Source organism: Cetorhinus maximus, chromosome 4, assembly GCF_964194155.1.
Source record: "Cetorhinus maximus chromosome 4, sCetMax3.hap1.1, whole genome shotgun sequence".
NCBI classification, from domain to species: Eukaryota; Metazoa; Chordata; class Chondrichthyes; order Lamniformes; family Cetorhinidae; genus Cetorhinus; species Cetorhinus maximus.
Genome location: NC_135882.1, coordinates 164,119,763 through 164,138,374, shown reverse-complemented (window position 1 = coordinate 164,138,374; position 18,612 = coordinate 164,119,763). Strand labels below are relative to the sequence as shown.

Below are 18,612 nucleotides of genomic sequence, written 5' to 3'. Positions count from 1 at the left end.
GAGTAATTAATTTTATGGTGATCATAAATTGGTCAGCTACCTTAACTCCATCAAGTATTAAAAATATATAAAGTCGATACCTACATCACATGGAGTCAGCAGTTCTAGAATGCAGCTCACCACCACCTTCTCAAGGGTAATTGGGGATGGGCAATAAATGTTGGCCCAGCCAACAACGCTCACATCCCATGAATGAGTAAAACAAAAACTCAAAATACTCCAATTTACCAACTCCATATTCTAATACATCACTATTCCAAGTTCATATTTTGTTCCACTCCAACAAAAACAAACAGCAAAAACTTGAGAAGTTTTAACAAGCCATTAAAAATTGCATGCAAACCATTCGGTTTTTGTATCAGAAAGAGATTAATTTTGAAAATTCAGTTCTGTAAGGGCCAGGGTTTTGGAAAGCTATTGCACAGTGACTTAATATACAGGACTTGACATATTTTAAAGTAGAAAAAAACAAGGAATTGTTTTTAAGATTTTCCCTGCTCTGCTCCTATCCAGAGCTCTAATGACCTATGTAAAAGTTCTCTAAGATTATAACCACCATCATAGTATGAAAAGTTGCCAGGGTTAATACCCAATATCAAAATATACACCACCATTCTTCTATGCTGTGACATCCCTATTTGTGTCCTTACTTAGCCATAAAGTTGTCCAGCAAATCAGGCAAACAGCAAAGATAGGCAAAGTTATAGTAGGTTAACGGTGGAAACTTGGTCTGAGTTTTCTTTATTCTTTTCTGGCGGCACTGTGGCGAGGAGATCAGCTAATTCCACACAGGACTACAATCAAACCTGGGATTTTCTGCTCTGTATGACTTGGTACCAAGTTGGACAGGACCTTCATTTATCAAACTCATGCACAAAAGATAAAATAGATGAGGCAAAGTTTAAACTTATTGCCTTCTGTCAAATCATTATATTGAGACCATGTCCTAGGGTACCCCACTGTGTTCTACTGAAAGGAGACAACAGTAAAGAAACATCCCAAATTCCTTCTGATCAGAATGCATATATTTAGTAAGTTTAAATATGGTAATTGAACAGTGTACACAGAACAAACAAGATAGTAACAACAGTTCCAATTCTTCCCCAGCTTCCATGTATTCTGTTTCATGTGTTCAACTTCCATGTGGAAAATGATACAGAGGCACAATAACAACAGCCAATTTTATTTGGGAAGCGATGTACCTGATACAAAGGAGTCCATTACCAAGTTACTGTCAAATTCACACAGGAAAAGCTTTTCTGAAGCAACTAATCTCTTCCTTCCCATTCCAAACAGGGACATAACCACTCACTAAACATTTTCTTGGTACATGAAACAAGCTTCTACCTAGATAAGAAAATATTCTTGATTCTATAAGTTTAGAATACTACGCTCTATGGATAACAAAATGCTAAACTCTTGAAAATAAATATGTAAGTATGTTAATTTCTGCCATTTAAATTTCCCAAAATGAGCGGAAATCAAAAACAATTTTTTTTTTTACATTTTATGCATCAGATATTGCTGTCAAAATAATGAAAATTTGAAACTTACTGATCCCATTTGCCAAAATAAAGGCAGGAAAACAGTTTCAAATTAAGTTTAGATCTTAAGATACCATTAAATGGACTTAAAATAGTTTCTGCAATACAAAATTACCAATCGGTGCTTGTTTAATTTTAAAACCGCTCTTTTTTCCATGAGCTGAGCATATTGGGTGCTTACCAGCTAAAAGGCGGCAATAACTACCACATGAAAACCTAGGGAGATAGGTAACAACCCTCAACTAAATAACGGCTATGTACATATTTAAGTATAAGTGCCAAAATACAAGGAGAGAGATAGCTAGAGAAGCAGAGAGGTCATTCACGACTGAAGGGAGACAATCCTTCTTTATCTAAACTGACCCCCTCTACAGAAACTCCATCCATGTAGGTTCCCAAATAGACCACGAGCTCAGAGAGCTTAAATAGCTCCATAATGCACAGATCAATCAATTCCCAGGTATGGGTTATGGTCTGTGCTGAGTTGGCTAATCGTATTCAGGGTGGTAAAGGGCTGTATCAATTAGCTAAAGCGATGCTGAATAGGGAAAGGGTAAATACACTCGAGGTTTCTTAATCACTAAGCAGTGACTCCGGCTGCAAGAGTACATAGCAAGGATTTTCTGATTGGCATTATCTTGACACACGTCTGGACTGGATTAAAAATAAATTTAAATAGTTTAAAATAACACCAGCTGTAAAATATAAGCTTGTGAGGGACCAAGAAGATCACAGGTTCAGTTTATGCTGAATTAGTTGATCTCAGCAAAGGCAGCAATTGGAGCTGCAGTTCGTATTAGCATTCTGAGCTGGGCTTGGGGAAAATGAATGAAACCAGGGTTTTTGCCCTGTATTAAAATACAGTGATGCGTATTGGAAGTGTCTGTATGTATATGTATATGTACATAGGTGAATGGGGGCATTCTGTGCAAACAGCATCTATTGTTTCATTTTATTTTTTGTCTCATCCGACGCCTCAACAAGAAACTTTGTCTCTTTCTTTCAGGTGCGAAGGAACGCAAGCTCCAACAACTCATCGACACCAACACCCATCCAGGAACCTCCACCCCTGCCTGACCCTCTGTCCCCATCCCGTCTTCCAGTCCCAGCCCCGGCTGTGTATTCACCATACCCCCTGAGCTTCCCCTCTCCGACGCTAAACGTTCCGTGCTCAGCAAAGGACTTAGTTTCATACCCTTACGCCCTTATCTCAATGAAATTCGGGCTCGGCACGATGCTGAACTCTTCTTCCGCCTTCGTCTGCTTCTACCTCCTACCCAAAACCCACAAACAGATCGTGTCAGCCTGTTCCTGCCCCACGGAACTCATTTCTTGCTATCTTGACTCCATTCTCTCTCCCCTTGTCTAGTCTCTTCCCACCTACATCCGTGATTCTTCTGACACCCTACATCATATCAACAATTTCCAGTTCCCTGGCCCCAACCGCCTCCTCTTCACCATGGATGTCCAATCCCTCTACACCTCCATCCCCCACCGGGATGGTCTGATGGCTCTCCGCTTCTTCCTCGAACAGAGGCCCGAACAATCCCCATCCACCACTATTCTCCTCCGTCTGGTTGAACTTGTTCTCACAATTTCTCCTTAAACTCCACTCACTTCCTCCAAATAAAAGGTGTGGCTATGGGTACCCGCATGGGCCCCAGCTATGCCTGTCTCTTTATGGGGTATGTGGAACATTCCTTGTTCCAGTCCTACTCCGGCCCCCTCCCACAACTCTTTCTCCGGTACATTGATGATTACTTCGGTGCTGCTTCATGCTCTCGTCTGGGCCTGGAAAAATTTATTAATTTTATTAAAATTGCTTCCAATTTCCACCCCTCCATCATTTTCACATGGTCCATCTCTGACACTTCCCTTACTTGACTTCTCTGTCTCAATTTCTGGTGATAGACTGCCCACCAATATCCATTACAAGCCTACCGACCCCCACAGCTACCTCGACTACAGCTCCTCACACCCTGCTTCCTGCAAGGACTCCATCCCAATCTCTCAGTTCCTTCACCTCCGTCGCATTTGTTCTGATGATGCCACTTTCAAAAACAGTTCCTCTGACATGTCTTCCTTCTTCCTTAGCCGAGGTTTTCCACCCACGGTGGTTGACAGGGCCCTCAACCATGTCCGGCCCATCTCCCGCGCATCCGCCCTCACACCTTCCTCTCCCTCCCAGAAACGTGATAGGGTCCCCCTTGTTCTCACTTATCACCCCACTAGCCTCCGCATTCAAAGGATCATCCTCCGCCATTTCCGCCAACTCCAGCATGATGCCACCACCAAACACATCTTCCCTTCACCCTCCCAGCGGCATTCCACAGGGATCGTTCCCTCCGGGACACCTTGGTCCACTCGTCCATCACCCCCTACACCTCAACCCCCTCCCACGGCACCTTCCCATGCAACCACAGAAGGTGCAACACCTGCCCCTTCACTTCCCCTCTCCTCACCGTCCAAGGGCCCAAACACTCCCACTCCTTTCTAGTGAAGCAGCATTTCACTTGCACTTCCCTCAATTTAGTCTACTGCATTCGCTGCTCCCAATGCAGTTTCCTCTACATTGGAGAGACCAAACGCAGACTGGGTGACCGCTTTGCAGAACACCTTCAGTCTGTCTGCGAGCATTACCCAGACCTCCCTGTCGCTTGCCATTTCAACACTGCACCCTGCTCTCATGCCCACATGTCCGTCCTTGGCCTGCTGCATTGTTCCAGTGAAGCTCAACGCAAACTGGAGGAACAGCACCTCATCTTCCGACTAGGCACTTGACAGCCTTCCGGACTGAATATTGAGTTCAACAATTTTAGATCATGAACTCTGTCCTCCATCCCCACCCCCTTTCCGATCCCCCCCCCCTTTTTTTCCCAATAATTTATATAGATTTTTCTTTTCCCACCTATTTCCATTATTTTTAAATGTATTTCCATCCATTGTTTTATCTCTACCTTTTAGCCTTTTTCGATTCCTTCACCCCACCCCACCCCCACTAGGGCTATCTGTACCTTGCTTGCCCTGCTTTCTACCCTTAATTAGCACATTCCTTAGATAATATCACCACCTTCAACACTTCTTTGTCTTTTTGTCTGTGACATTTTTTGGTTATCTCCACCTACCACTGGCTCTACTTGTCTCACCCCCCCCTTAAACCAGCTTATATTTCACCTCTCTTCTATTTTTACTGAGTTCTGTTGAAGGGTCATTCGGACTCGAAATGTTAACTGTGTTCCTCTCCGCAGATGCTGCCAGACTTGCTGGGTTTTTCCAGGTATTTTTGTTTTTGTACAGCATCTATTGAAATCTGATTCCCTCAATCAGAAAACTCCCTGCAGACATGTCTTATTATGTTCTATCTGAAGAATGATCATTTGCACAAGGCACCAGAGACTATGGCACCTGTAAAACAACATGTCAGCACCGGTCAGCCTTCAGGTGAGCAGATCAAACAAAAACTTCTTTTAAAAAAAGGAATCCTACTGAGATACACTGTATAACAAGAGAAGCTTTTCCTCCCATTTATTTGCAGCACATTTTGATTCTTCACCAATAAAGCACTCTGATCCTTCTACATTTTGTTCACATAATTCACAAAGCTCAGCTGCTTCGTAAATGAATGAAAAGTTACTTCCATTAGAATCAATGAAGGTCTGGATGGTCTGTTAATCCAGGCATGGTGCCATAAAGCACTACAGTACCAAGTACTTGTCACTGATATGACTTTGGGCTATACAAGTGGAATGGGCAGTAAATCTGCCTGCTAAAATGAATTGCAACAATTGATGCTTTAACCATTTTAATAACTTGTCCTCAATATTGATAAGCGCTGGAGGGCCACAGAAATTTAGTGTTAAGAAGTCAGATTATCCAAGCTAATTAAGAAATTATGAAGAGCTTCAAAACTTTCTCTCTAGATGTATGTTCTCTTGAATAACTTGCTGGATTGCTTCTTGGAGTGGCCCAACTGCACACAATTCTACAGCTAAGTCAGAATTCGAAGTTTCTGTCTGTTGGATATTAGAACAAAAACAAGCAGCTTGGAATTTCTTTGCAGATAATCTCAAGTCATGAGAGACACTACGTCCAAACTCAACACAGGCCGTGCACTTCTGCAGTCATGGGCAGTAAGCAGACAATTTACTTCTCATGGCTTTTGCTCACCTTAAAAGATTCAAAGGGAGATGCACAAATTTTGAAACCACAGGAATACCCCCATTTTAAGTGGTAGATACGTTCTTGGTAATGCCATTGAATGTCAAGAATGTTGCCAGGGCTTGCAGCTATAAGGAAAAATATCCAGGCTTGGGCTGTCAAGTGTCAAGTAACATTCGTGCCACACAAGTGCCAGGCAATGACCATCCCCACCAAGAGAGAATCCAACCATCGCCCTTTGACATTCAATGGCATTACCATCACTGAATCCCCCACTATCAACATCCTAGGGGTTGCCATTGACCAGAAATGGAACTGGACTAGCCATACAAATACTGTGGCTACAAGAGCAGGTCAGAGGCTTGGAGTTCTGCGATGAGTAACTCACCTCCTGACTCCCCAAAGCCTGTCCACCATCTACAAGGCACAAGTCAGGAGTGTGATGGAAAATTCCCCACTTGCCTGGATGAGTGCAGCTCCCACAACACTCAAGAAGCTTGACACCATCCAGGACAAAGAAACCCACTTGACTGGCACCACATCCACAAACATTTCCTCCCTCCACCACCAACGCACAGTAGCAGCAGTGTGTACCATCTACAAGATGCACTACAGGAATTCATCAAAGGTCCTTAGGGAGCACCTTCCAAACCCACGACCACCACCATCTATAAGGACAAGGGCAGCAGACAGATGGGAACACCACCACCTGGAAGTTGTCCTCCAAGTCACTCACCATCCTGAATTGGAAATATATCGCTGTTCCTTCACTGTCACTGGGACAAAATCCTGGAACTCCCTTCCTAACAACTCCCTACCTACACCACATGGACTGCAGCAATTCAAGAAGGCAGCTCACCAGCACCTTCAAGGGCAAGTAGGGATGGGCAATAAATGCTGGCCCAACCAGCGAAGCCCACATCCCATGAACGAATTTTTAAAAACTTCCGGAGACAACAGCCATCCTTTTCACTATCAACTACACAGCCAATTTTTGTACCATCTGCAAATTTCCCGATCATTCCACCCACATTTAAGTCCAAATCATTAATATATACAACAAACAGCAAGGGGCCCAGCAATTAGCCCTGTGGAATGCCACTAGAAATGATTTTCCATTCGCAAAAAGATCCATCAACCATTACGTTTTGTTTTTTGTCACTAAGCCAATCTTGGATCCAACTCGCCACATTCTCCTGTATCCCATGGGCTTTTACTTTTCTGACCAGTCTGCCATGTGGGACCTTGTCAAATGCCTTAATGAAATCCATGTAGACAACATCCACTGCACTACCCTCACCAATCCTCTTTGTTACTTTCTCAAAAAATTTGATTAAATTAGTAAGACACAGCCTTCCCCTAACAAAACCATGCTGACTATCCCTAATTAATCCATTCCTTTCTAAGTGACAGTTTATCCCCTCTCTCAGAATTGATTCCAATAATTTGTCCATCACAGAAGTCAGACTGACTGGCCCATAATTATTTGGCCAATCCCTCGCATCCTTATTAAACAATGGTACAACATTTGCAGACCTCCAATCCTCTGGTACCTCACCCGTATCTATTGAGGATTGGAAAATGATCCTCATAGCATCAGCTATTTCCTCCCTGGCTTCCTTTAACAGCTTGGGATACAATCCATCTGGCCCTGGTGACTAATCCATCTTCAAGGATGCCAGTCCCTCCAGTACTTCCTCTCTCACTATGCTTATTGTATCGAATATTTCACACTCCTCCTCTTTAAATAGAATGCCTACATCATCCTAGTCCTTAAGTGAAAACAGAGACAAAGTGCTCATTGAGAATCCTGCCCATACCTTCAGCATCAGCGCACAAGTTACCATGCACACCTTTGATAGGGCTACCCTTTCCTTGATTATTCTCTTGTTCTTAATGTACTGATAAAAAATCTTTGGATTTTCTTTGATTTTACCTGCCAATATTTTTTCATATCCTCTCTTTGCTTTCCTAATTTCCTTTTTTACTACACCCCTATACTTTCTATACTCCTCTAGGCTTTCTACCACATTTAAGTTTTGTGACCGCCATAAGCTTTCTTTTTCTGCTTTATCTTACCTTGTATGCTTCTAGATAACCAAGGGGCTCTAGATTGGCAGTTTCGCCCCTTTTCATTGTGGGGGCATGTCTACACTGTGCCTGCAAAATCTCACTTTTGAATGCCTCCATTGGTTTCTCTCTGATTTCTCTTCAAGTAGCTGTAACCAGTCCACTTTCGCCAGATCACCTCTCAGCTTCGTAAAATTTGTCTTTTCCCCAATTCAGAACTTTTATTCCTATTCTATCTTTATCCTTTTCTATAATTATGCTAAATCTAACTGTATTATCTCCAACATGGTCATCCATTGTTACTTCATCCACTTGCCCAGCTTCATTTCATAAGACTAAATTTAGAATTGCACTCCCTCTCGTTGGGCTTATAAAGTGTTCTCAACCCAAGATTTTTGGCCCCAATGCGCAACATAAACATGAAATAAATAAAACACCATGTAATTAAATTTTCTCCATTCCTAGTGACGTTGCAAAGAATCAAAGAGAACAGGTTTTGTTTTTCCTGACTGCTCTAAAACAAAGCGCTACAAAATATATCCCCAAGATATAGTCAACATATATTTGCAAGATTGATTTCTCCTATACTCACTTATGTTAATTTGTTTCATCCCTTAAAATGACCAGGTTGTCTTTCACCCTGGTAATGGTCCAAAACCTAAGCTGATAACATGTTCCAAGGTTTGGGGGCGTGGGGTGTGGTGGTGAAGTGGGGAAAGACCAAAACCCAAACCAAAAGTTCTAGAGAATGGGGAAATAGCCTTTTCATTGATTCACCCAGCTGGTAACTATGCAGACAGTCAAAAAAATTGCACCCAGCTCCCAACTACTTCATAACGGGGTAGGTAGTACTTAAAACTAATAAATGGATAGTAATTTTTTTTAACTAATCTATTCTAGTCTACTTAAAACGGAGTATAGCTGTATTCTCAATCACACTCTGCAACAATCATTCTTTATATGGCTCTTTCCACATCTACTTACCTGGGTTAAAATGTAGTTTCTCTCAGCTTCTTCCATGACAATGAGGCTTGCATTGATATAATCATTGTCTGCTTTCTGAAGCTTAACCCGGCTGTGGTCAACTACAATTTGAAAAAAACAATATAGTAATTCAATGGAGGTGTCAAATCACAATTAACATTATAGCTCATAGCGCACAGACACATACAATATTAAATAAGTAGAACTAAAACTTAATTAGAATGGTGGATCTGGATTTGAATCCAGATCAACTGATGAAAGTGTTCTTCCCCAATTGGCAGCAGGGGACTGAAATTGAATGAGTTAAGATTAAGCAGTTTCAAACCATTAACCTTGCTCACAGTGTACCTGTTCTGGGTATAAACAGGATCCCAATGCTGGCTGCCTGGAATGTGAAAATCCTCCATCCTCATTTTGATTCAACAAGAATGGGGTATGAAGGACCCGAATACTCAGCTTGAGTTTATGAATACGAGGGGTAGATTTATTTCCCAGGCAGACTTCAGGGAACCAGCTGTGACATCATGCCCACTGTAAACCATCCCCACCTGCGCGATAGTCCTGGCAGGAAGTCCAGTCGTTTTCAGGGTCAGACCTCCTTAACATTCAGTCAGTGGCCTGTGGGCAGAAAATGGGATCCCTGGGGCATTCTGCCATCTCCGGTTGTCACAACACCGTGCAGCCTCTAGACTGAAGAAAAAGCAGGCCATAACGGTTTGTGGAGTCTGGAATAGCAATCATACCCTTCCAATCACACTTCCAATAAAGGATGTAAATGCATTGGAAGCAGTTCAGAGAAGGTTTACCAGACAAATACCTGGAATGGGTGGGTTGTCTTATTAGAAAAGGTTGGACAGGCTAGGCTTGTATCCGCTGAAGTTTAGAAGCGACTTGATGGAAACAAACAAGATCCGGAGGGGTCTTGACAGGGTGGGTGTGGAGAAGATGTTTCCTCTCGTGGGAGAATCTAGAACTAGGGGTCACAGTTTAAAAATGTGTTGCCCATTTAAAACAGAGATGAGGCAAAATTTTTTCACTCAGAGGGTTGAGAGTCTTTGGAACTCTTCCTGAAAAGGTTGTGGAAACAGAGTCTTTGAATATTTTTAAGGCAGAGGTGGATAAATTCTCGGTAAGCAAAGGGATGATGTCGGCGGTAGGTGGGATTCAGATTTGAGGTTACTTTCAGATCAGCCATGCTCTTATCAAATGGCAGAGCAGGCTCGAGGGGCTGAATGGCTGGCTCCTGCTCCTTGTTCGTATGTTCATAACCCCACAAAAATGCAGAAAAAATGCTTACTTGCTGACTCCTCTTTGGCTGGACTGCCAACTGAAACTGGGCATAGCATGTAAAGGGCACGTTCTATACCGTACCATTCTAAATTAGCAAATGGGGTGCTATGCAGATCATAAGATCGCGATTTGCAGATTAAATGGGTGCACTGCCCAACTCAGGCAGGCAGTTTTGCATACCAGCAGGTCCATGGAAAGGTTGCAGTGGCCACAGAGGGAATAGGACTGTAAACCATTTCCCACTATTCTCAGGTGACCAACGCCCTATTTCCACCAGGTAGGTGGCCTCAAAATCTCCCCCGTCAGCCCGCCAACAAAATATATTACTTCCTCTAGTTTTGTTCAAAGAACACTTTATACGTTATAATTCTTCTGTACATTTCTCAATTCATTTCACTTTCACAGAAAATAAAAGTAATTAGCTCTGCAAAGGAAGAAAAGGAAACCTATACTAAAATTATAATTAAAAGGAATTTCTTAAAACCCGACACTATTATCTACTAATTCAAGTGTCAACAGTATCACAATCACTTTGCAGTTTAGTCACTTATAAAGGGAAGTCAATTTGCTTTCAGCAAGTTCCTAGCATATAGGATAAAATGAACATGAAAGAAAAGAATTAACTTGTTTTTAATGGTGCAGTTTGATAAACATTAGGAAGGGTACTATTTTCTTCAAATAAATCCACCTGAATATACAAGCAGCACGTCTAACAATGCAACACTCCCTGAGCACGTCACTGAAGTGCCATTCTTATCTATGTGTGTAGCTGGGTTTGAACTCTCAAAGTTCTGACTTAGGGACACCATTTCCAAAGCTCATAGACCCAAGACCTGCCCTAGTGTTGCAAGAACTTTTGTCTTTGGTGCTCCCCACCCCATAAAAATATTGCAAAACTGGGAAGTTCCCTCATTCCCATCCCAATACTGCTAGGCTTCTGGGCCTGTACCTGTGTGAAATCTCAGTAACAATCGTAATGCTGATCAATGTTCCTGATAATACTACTTGACCTAATACATTACATATGCACAAAGGCTCAGTGAGCAATGCCACCACAGATCTGCTGGTAATGCAGAAAAACTGATTTGCCAAGAATCACAAAAAACTGCTATATATTGTGGGTGGGAGTGAAGGAATGTACAATGAACAACAGTTCCACTTGTGAAAACCTCTAAGTTTTCACTATTGTCAAGCCAGCCCAAAAACTAATGAAATATATTTCATTTAACATTGTTATTTTCTGGTGTAGTATGTTCATTAAAACAACTTAAGGCAACTTAAATATTTAAGGCAGAATTGTTTGAACTCCTTGCCAGTATTCTATAGGTCAGAACAATTTATAAAAGTTAAGGAACAAAAAAAATTACAACAATGGAATTTATAAAAATTATCTAATTTGGAACCATGAAAACCTACGTACTCCTGACCTTTGTTTGTCTTCATCAGGCTCTCAAGTTACACAACCTTACGATGTAGAACCGCACATGCCATCATCCTTCGTGCACAATATGTTTTATTCAACCTAACTGTGCTTTTAAACACACTTAGAAAATTAAATGTGAAAAACATAACCTCTCCAGTCTAAAATGAAGGTGACCATATGTTGACTACAAAAATATTCACCAATCGTCGTACTGTACTGAAAAGGCTGACATTTTACACAAAACATAACTACCATTTGCTTGGAGTAATTTAACAGTAGCAGACGACTCCCTATTCTGAATAAGCTGTTTTCCAAAAAGTCACATTCAGCTAGTTTCTATCTCATTAAGGATTCAATGTTTCCATAATCATGTTAACAATGCTTACATTTCAGGTGACAACAGGAAAAGTTCTACTCTTTCTGGTAAGCCAAAGCCCTAGTGTTCTCGGAAAGATGACATCACTGTTTCAGAAAGACGAACTAATGTAATGCTATGAATAGTTCTTGATGTAGCCTACACATAAACACAGCTGCTTAACTCTTTAACTGCTGGGAGGAAATGGTCTTCAATTACAATATTTAACACTGAACTATCGTCTATTTTTGCTGTAAAATTATTTTAGTGTGCAAAAAGGGTTTACACAATTTATCAAATCAATAAATGAGGAACATATCCTGCTGTGATGCTCACTGAATAGTCCTAATCTTTAGGAAGCTCTTATTCAGCTGTAGCAAGCTATTTCTTTCTACATATGAGCAATTTTAATGGTTAAGTTTAAAATTGGCCTGATATGAATGTTGGAGTAAAGGACATTAGAACTGTTTTGTCATTTGATAGAATATACATGATAGATATAACTGAGATAGTACTATGCACATCAAAGCAACATTCTCTTTGTGATGATTCAATTACAATCTAGTTTTCACGAAAGATGGACACCAATATGTGGCATTTAAAAATGAACTTCAATGAGGCTAAAATAATTCATTAGATGGCAATTTTCTTTTTATTCATTCATTCATGGGATGTGAGCGTTATTGGTTAGGCCAACATTTATTACCCATCCCTAATTGCCCTTGAGGTGGTGGTGAGCTGCCTTCTTGAACCACTGCAGTCCATGGGATGTAGGTATACCCACAGTGCTGTTAGGGAGGAGTTTCCAGGATTTTGACCCAGCGACAGTGAAGGATATAGTTCCAAGTCAGGATGGTGTGTGATTTGGAGGGGAACAAATGTTCCCATGCATCTGTTGCCCTTGTCCTTCTCGGTGGTAGAGATCACAGGTTTGGAAGTTGTTATTGAAACAAACAATCTAATAGGGAAACAATGTGATCAGAGTGTAGCTAATAACCCCCCAAAAAAGGAATAACGGATGTGTCATAAAGTACTGGCAAGATACAAGGCTGGCAAAACAATGCTAATAGTCATTGCAGCCGGTGTCCTGGCAAGTACCAACCATTATAGGAACATAAGAAGTTGGAGCAGGAATAGGCCAATCGGCCCATCAAGCCTGCTCCACCATTCAATAAGATCATGGTTGATCAGGCCATAGCCTAAAAACACCACTTTCTTGCCTGTCCCCCATAACCCATGTCTCCCTTGCCAATCAAAGATCCGTCTATCAGGATTGGCTGGAAATGAAAGTGAATCCTTAACTGTTCCTGTTTGCTTTCCATTTGAAGTAGTTCCTGGTCATTCTTTAAACAACATATCTTTTTGCTATTTCCTGTTATTATGAGGTTGCTGAAGAATTAAATAAAGCTTCTACCTGTACGCTTAAAGGATAAGAATTTTGATCACCTTTGTCATATTATGGTATATCAGTATTGTGAAAGGACTCACATTCATTCACTTGTTTCTCTTTGGCTCCAATCTTTGTTTATGCACTTCGATTTGCCTCTACAATACTGAATCATGTCCATTATCAGTGTTCGTCATGATCAATAATCCCTCTAATTCCCTTTCGCTGTGCATGGCCTGTTTTCTGCACTGCACAGTCCCTTAGGGTTGCTTGTGAGCGACCTGTTTATTGCCTGCACGGCACATTCCCAGTTGTTACATAGCAAAGCACTCGCAAAGTTTAAAGGGAACACTGGTCATGATCTGTCTTTCATATGTGTATCTGTATGTATTTCACTGCAATGTGTTCCATCTCTGTTGGTTGGTCGCTCAAAGCCTGCTTAGTCTCTCTCAATGTACTTCCTCCCCTATCTCCCTGACATAATTTTCTTTCTGTACCTGCCATTTTTGCATTTCCCTACCACAGCCCCCCAGTATTTCTTTGCTTCATGTCTGCATTTCAGAAATTGTGCTTGTGGATTGAGGCTTACATGTCCTGATTTTTCCCTCAATGTTCCTCTTCTGAAATGTACGGAATTCTCCCACGGAAGTGCCACAGAAAACCCCAGGCAGAAGATCCAAATGCTTAGAGGTAGATGCTCCAAAAGAAAAGGAGAAAGGAAAGCAATGCCACCAGATGAAGCCACAGAAAGGTGCTGTCAAGTGGATAATCCAGCATCTTCCAGGGGTGGGGGCAAGGTGGAGAACAATCTTCATCACTATCGGCCCATACAAATGTCTTCACAGCAAATCAATGTTCTCATTTCGTGTACCAGGCACAACGTGATGGTGCAGAGAGAGCAGGAGCAAACTACACATGTCTAAGAAAAAAGACCTGTCACAATCTATATCAGAGTTTTCACTGGAATGTATCCCACACATCTGACAAAGTTGTCATCACCCAGTGTGACAAGCCCAGGCATATGGTTCTAGCTTTTTGGACTTACTGTCTGAGGCATCGTGCTTTTAGTGGGGAGTATTTCCAGTAACCAAAGCTGTCAGGGCACAGCCTTTTAGCTCCTTCAATTTTTATCTCTTCTCAGACTTCCTCCTCCAAGAGGTATTTAGCAGACAACACACTAAAAAATGACTCGCCTGAAAAAATTAATGACAAGCTAATGAACTTTCAACATTAATACAATGGTGAAAGTGCAGTTTACAACTATTGAATTATAGGCCTGAGAAAGGAGAATCCAATAGATGCAAATTGGTGCTAGTCATAATGGTACAACAGAATGCAGCATTGGGGAGAGGGTGGAGTTGACCAAGACAAGTGATGCACAAACCACAGCTGCCTCTTTTGCTGAAATAATCTTTTAAAGTAAAGTTGTCATTACTTTCATTACTCTGTTCTTTTCAATTACTGTGAATCACTGTGGAAAGTCCCTTCATAGTAACAACAGTTTCACTCTTTAAATGAGAATCAATTCAAAGGTAACAGGCTTTACACTGAAATGAGAGCCTTCAATGGCTTTATCTGCCTCATTCCCTGACCATTCCAGGGTCAAAGGCAAAGAAAACCCTGGATTTGTTTTTCCACTTCCAACCACCTCCTCATATTATTCTCCCCTGTCCCCTCCACTCTCACCTCTGAAGAATTTTCAGAAGCACATAGATTTCTCTGTCACCTAGATAAAGACTGTCTCCTCAACTGCTTCTCCCTTTCCCGCCAGGCTAAATTTCCCCAGGTCACCGTCCCAGTCCTTGAGCTCTCTGCTCTCTATAGTTATGCACTAAATGTCATCCAAACTTATCACGTCTGAGACCCAATTGCTCCTTCCTTAACTTCATCCCCATTAAACTGATTTCTCTTCAGTTCAGCCCATGGTAACAAACATTTAAAGGGCTTCCTCTCCTCAGGGACCAGGACCTTCCCTTTCGAAGTTGTTGTCAACACACCCCAGCTCAAAAGATCCAATTTTATCACCTCTGTCCTTGCCAATTGTCATCCTATCTCCAATGTCGCCTTGCAATCCTAAGATCCACATTCATCTCTTCCAGAACTCAGGTTTAATCCCTATCATGTTCAGTCCCCTCCTACAGCAAAACACCCTAACCAAATTTACAAATGATACTCTCTGTGACTATGATCATAATGTATTATCCCTCCTGTTTCTCCTGAATTTCCTCTTCAGCCTCTGGCACAATTAACCACACCATCCTCAACCAACACCTCAGCTTTGTTAACACCATCCTGGTGTAGCTCTGATTGCCACCAATGGCTCCTCTTCCACCCAAACACGTCAGGGATCAATTCCTGTCCCCTCCTGTTTCTCGTCCACATATTGCCCCTTGTTATTATCATCGACAGACACGGAGTCATCTTCCATGTGTACCTGGATGACATCAACAGCTACCTCTCCACCACCTCTTACAATTCCTCCTCTGCATGTCTGCCAAACATCCAGTCCTGGCTGAGCCACAATTTCCTCCAGGCCTGATACAATCACCTTGCTGCAAAAAGGAGCAGCTCTTTCGGTGGGGACTAGAAAAGGTGGCCTTGATTTCTTTGAGTTCAATTAAAAGAAGTTTTGCACGCGAGTGACTTGATGTCAAACAGGCAGCCATTAAAAGGAATACAAATCTTTTTGACTTTTTTTTTTAAAAAGTATATAAATTACCAAAAGTGTTTTGGCAGAATAATAATGCTAGAGGTTCTACTGGCAAAGACAATGATACCTTTATTAGTGCATCCAGCCTCAATATGTAAAGTGAATAGGAAAAGAGTAACTAAAGCTCATGTTGGTCCTCTAGAGAGAGAGTCTGGGGAATTGGTAATGAAAAACAAAGAAATGGCAGATGTGTCGTGTCGAACAGGTATTTTAAAATCATAGAACCACAGAAAAGTGTTTTTTAAATGTATTTATGGGATGTGGGTAGCTAAGTCAGCATTTATTGTCCATCCTTAATCGCTCTTGAGAAGGTGGTGGTGAGCTGCCTTCTTGAACCCCTGCATGTGGTGTAAGTACACCCACAGTGCTGTTAGGGAGGGAGTTCCAGAATTTTCACAAAGCAACAGTGAAGGAACGGTGATATATTTCCAAGTCAGGATGGTGAGTGACTTGGAGGGGAACGTCCAGGTGGTGGTGTTCCCATGCATCTGCTGAACTTGTCCTTCTAGATTGTAGCGGTCGTGGGTTTGGAAGGTGCTGCCGAAGGAGTCTTGTTGAGATTCTGCAGTGCATCTTTTAGATGGTACACACTGCTGCCAGTGTTTGGTGGTAAATGGAGTGAATATTTGTGGAAGGGGTGCCAATCAAGCAACTCCAACCAGCGGAGACCTTTCCTCTAGGTTCCCACTGACTCCAGTTTTGCTAGGGCTCCTTGTCGCCACACTTGGTCAAATGCGGCCTTGATGGGCAGTCACTCTCACCTCACCTCAGGGGTTCACCTCTTTTGTCCATGTTTGAACCAAGCAGTAATGAGGTCAGAAGCTGAGTGGCCCTGGCAAAATACAAACTGAGTGTCAGTGAGCAGGTTATTGCTAAGCAATGCCACTTGATAGCACTGTTGACAACTCCTTCCATTACTTTACTGATGATGGAGAGTAGACTGATGGGGCAGTAATTGGCTGGATTGGATTTGTCCTGCTTTTTTGTGGACAGGACATACCTGGGCAATTTTCTACATTGCTGGGTAGATGCCAGTATTGCAGCTGTACTGAACAGCTTGGCTAGGGATGTGGCAAGTTCTGGAGCACAAATCTTCAGTACCAATGGCGGAATATTGTCAGGGCCCATAGCCTTTGCAGTATCCAAAGCCTTCAGCCCTTTCTTGATATCACGTGGAGTGAATCAAATTGGTTGAAGGTTGGCATCTGCCATACTGGGGACCTCCGGAGGAGTCCGAGATGGATCATCCACTCTGCACATTTGGCTGCAGATTGTTTTGAATGCTTCAGCCTTATCTTTGGCACTCATGTGCTGGGCTCCCCCATCATTGAGGATGGGGATATTTATAAAGCCTCCTCTGCCAGTGAGCTGTTTAATTATCCACCACCATTCTCGACTGAATGTGGCAGAAATGCAGAGCTTAGATCTGATCCGTTGATTGTGGAATCGCTTAGCTCTGTCTATGACTTGCTGCTTGGCACACAAGTCATCCTGTGTTGTAGTTTCACCAGGTTGACACCTCAATTTTAGGTATGACTGGTGCTGCTCCTGGTATGCCCTCCTACACTCTTCATTGAACCAGGGTTGATCATCTCACTTGGTGGCAATGGTAGAGTGGAAGATATGCGGGCCTGAGGTTAGATTGTGGTTGAGTACAATTCTGCTGCTGATGGCCAACAACACCTCATGGATGCCCAGTCCTGAGTTGCAAGATCTGTTCAAAATCCATCCCACAATGGAGGGCTTCCTCAACGTGAAGACGGGACTTCGTCTTCACAAGAACTGTTTGGTGGGCACTCTTACCAACACTGTCATGGACAGATGCATCTGCAGCAAGCAGGTTGGTGAGTCAAGAGTATTATCCTGGTCAAGTATGTCTCTGCATTACCAGCCCAGTGACAATATCACTACGCCACTGCCTCCTGAATGGCACAGAAAGAAGTCATTCAGCCCATCGTGTCTACACCAGCTAAAAAGAGAGAAAAAAGAAACAAGGCACTTATTTTTTATCCCACTCTCCTACACCTGGTCCATAGCCTTGCAGGTTACAGCACTTCAGGTGCAGATCTAGGTACCTTTTAAATGATTTGAGCATTTCAGCCTCAACCACCAATTCAGGCAATTAATTCCAGGTGCCCACCACCCTCTGGTGATAAAGTTTTTCCTCAAGTCCCCTCTAGCCCTTCTACGAATCACCTTAAATCTATGCCCCCTGGTAATTGACCCCTCAGCTACGGGAAACAGGTCTTTCCTGTTTCCCTATCTAAGTCCCTCATAATTTTGCACACCTCAATTAGGACACTCCTCAGCCTCCTCTGCTCTAAGGAAAACAACCCTAGCCTATCCCATCTTTCCTCATAGCTACATTTCTCCAGCCCTGGCAACATTTTTATAAATCTCCTTTGTACACTCTCCAGAGTAGTTATGCCCTTCCTGTAATGTGGTGACCATCACGGTACACAAAGTTCCAGCTGTGGCCAAACAAGCATTTTACACAGTTCAATCATTATATCCCTGCATTTATATTCTATACCTCATCCAATAAAGGAAAACAATCCATTTTGTGTCTGCCTTCATGGTAGAGGACTTAGAAAATTTCCCAAAGAAAGATTTTTGAAAATCAAGGTGATAGGGAGGGGTGAGCTTAACAGGGAAATAGAAAAACTATTAGACCTAAAGGCTGACAAGCCC

At 42.3% G+C, this 18,612-nt stretch overlaps 1 protein-coding gene across 2 annotated transcripts in view; it reads right to left on the bottom strand.

Annotated features, from left to right (window-relative positions):
• LOC144680004 (tyrosine-protein phosphatase non-receptor type 2-like) overlaps positions 1-18,612 on the bottom strand; it is a 72,890-nt gene that overhangs the window by 37,161 nt on the left and 17,117 nt on the right. For both annotated transcript variants that reach the window (XM_078541080.1, XM_078541079.1), the window contains exon 3: positions 8,757-8,857. In XM_078541080.1, coding sequence (XP_078397206.1) covers positions 8,757-8,857 — 101 coding nt within the window. The remainder of the gene's footprint in view (positions 1-8,756; positions 8,858-18,612) is intronic.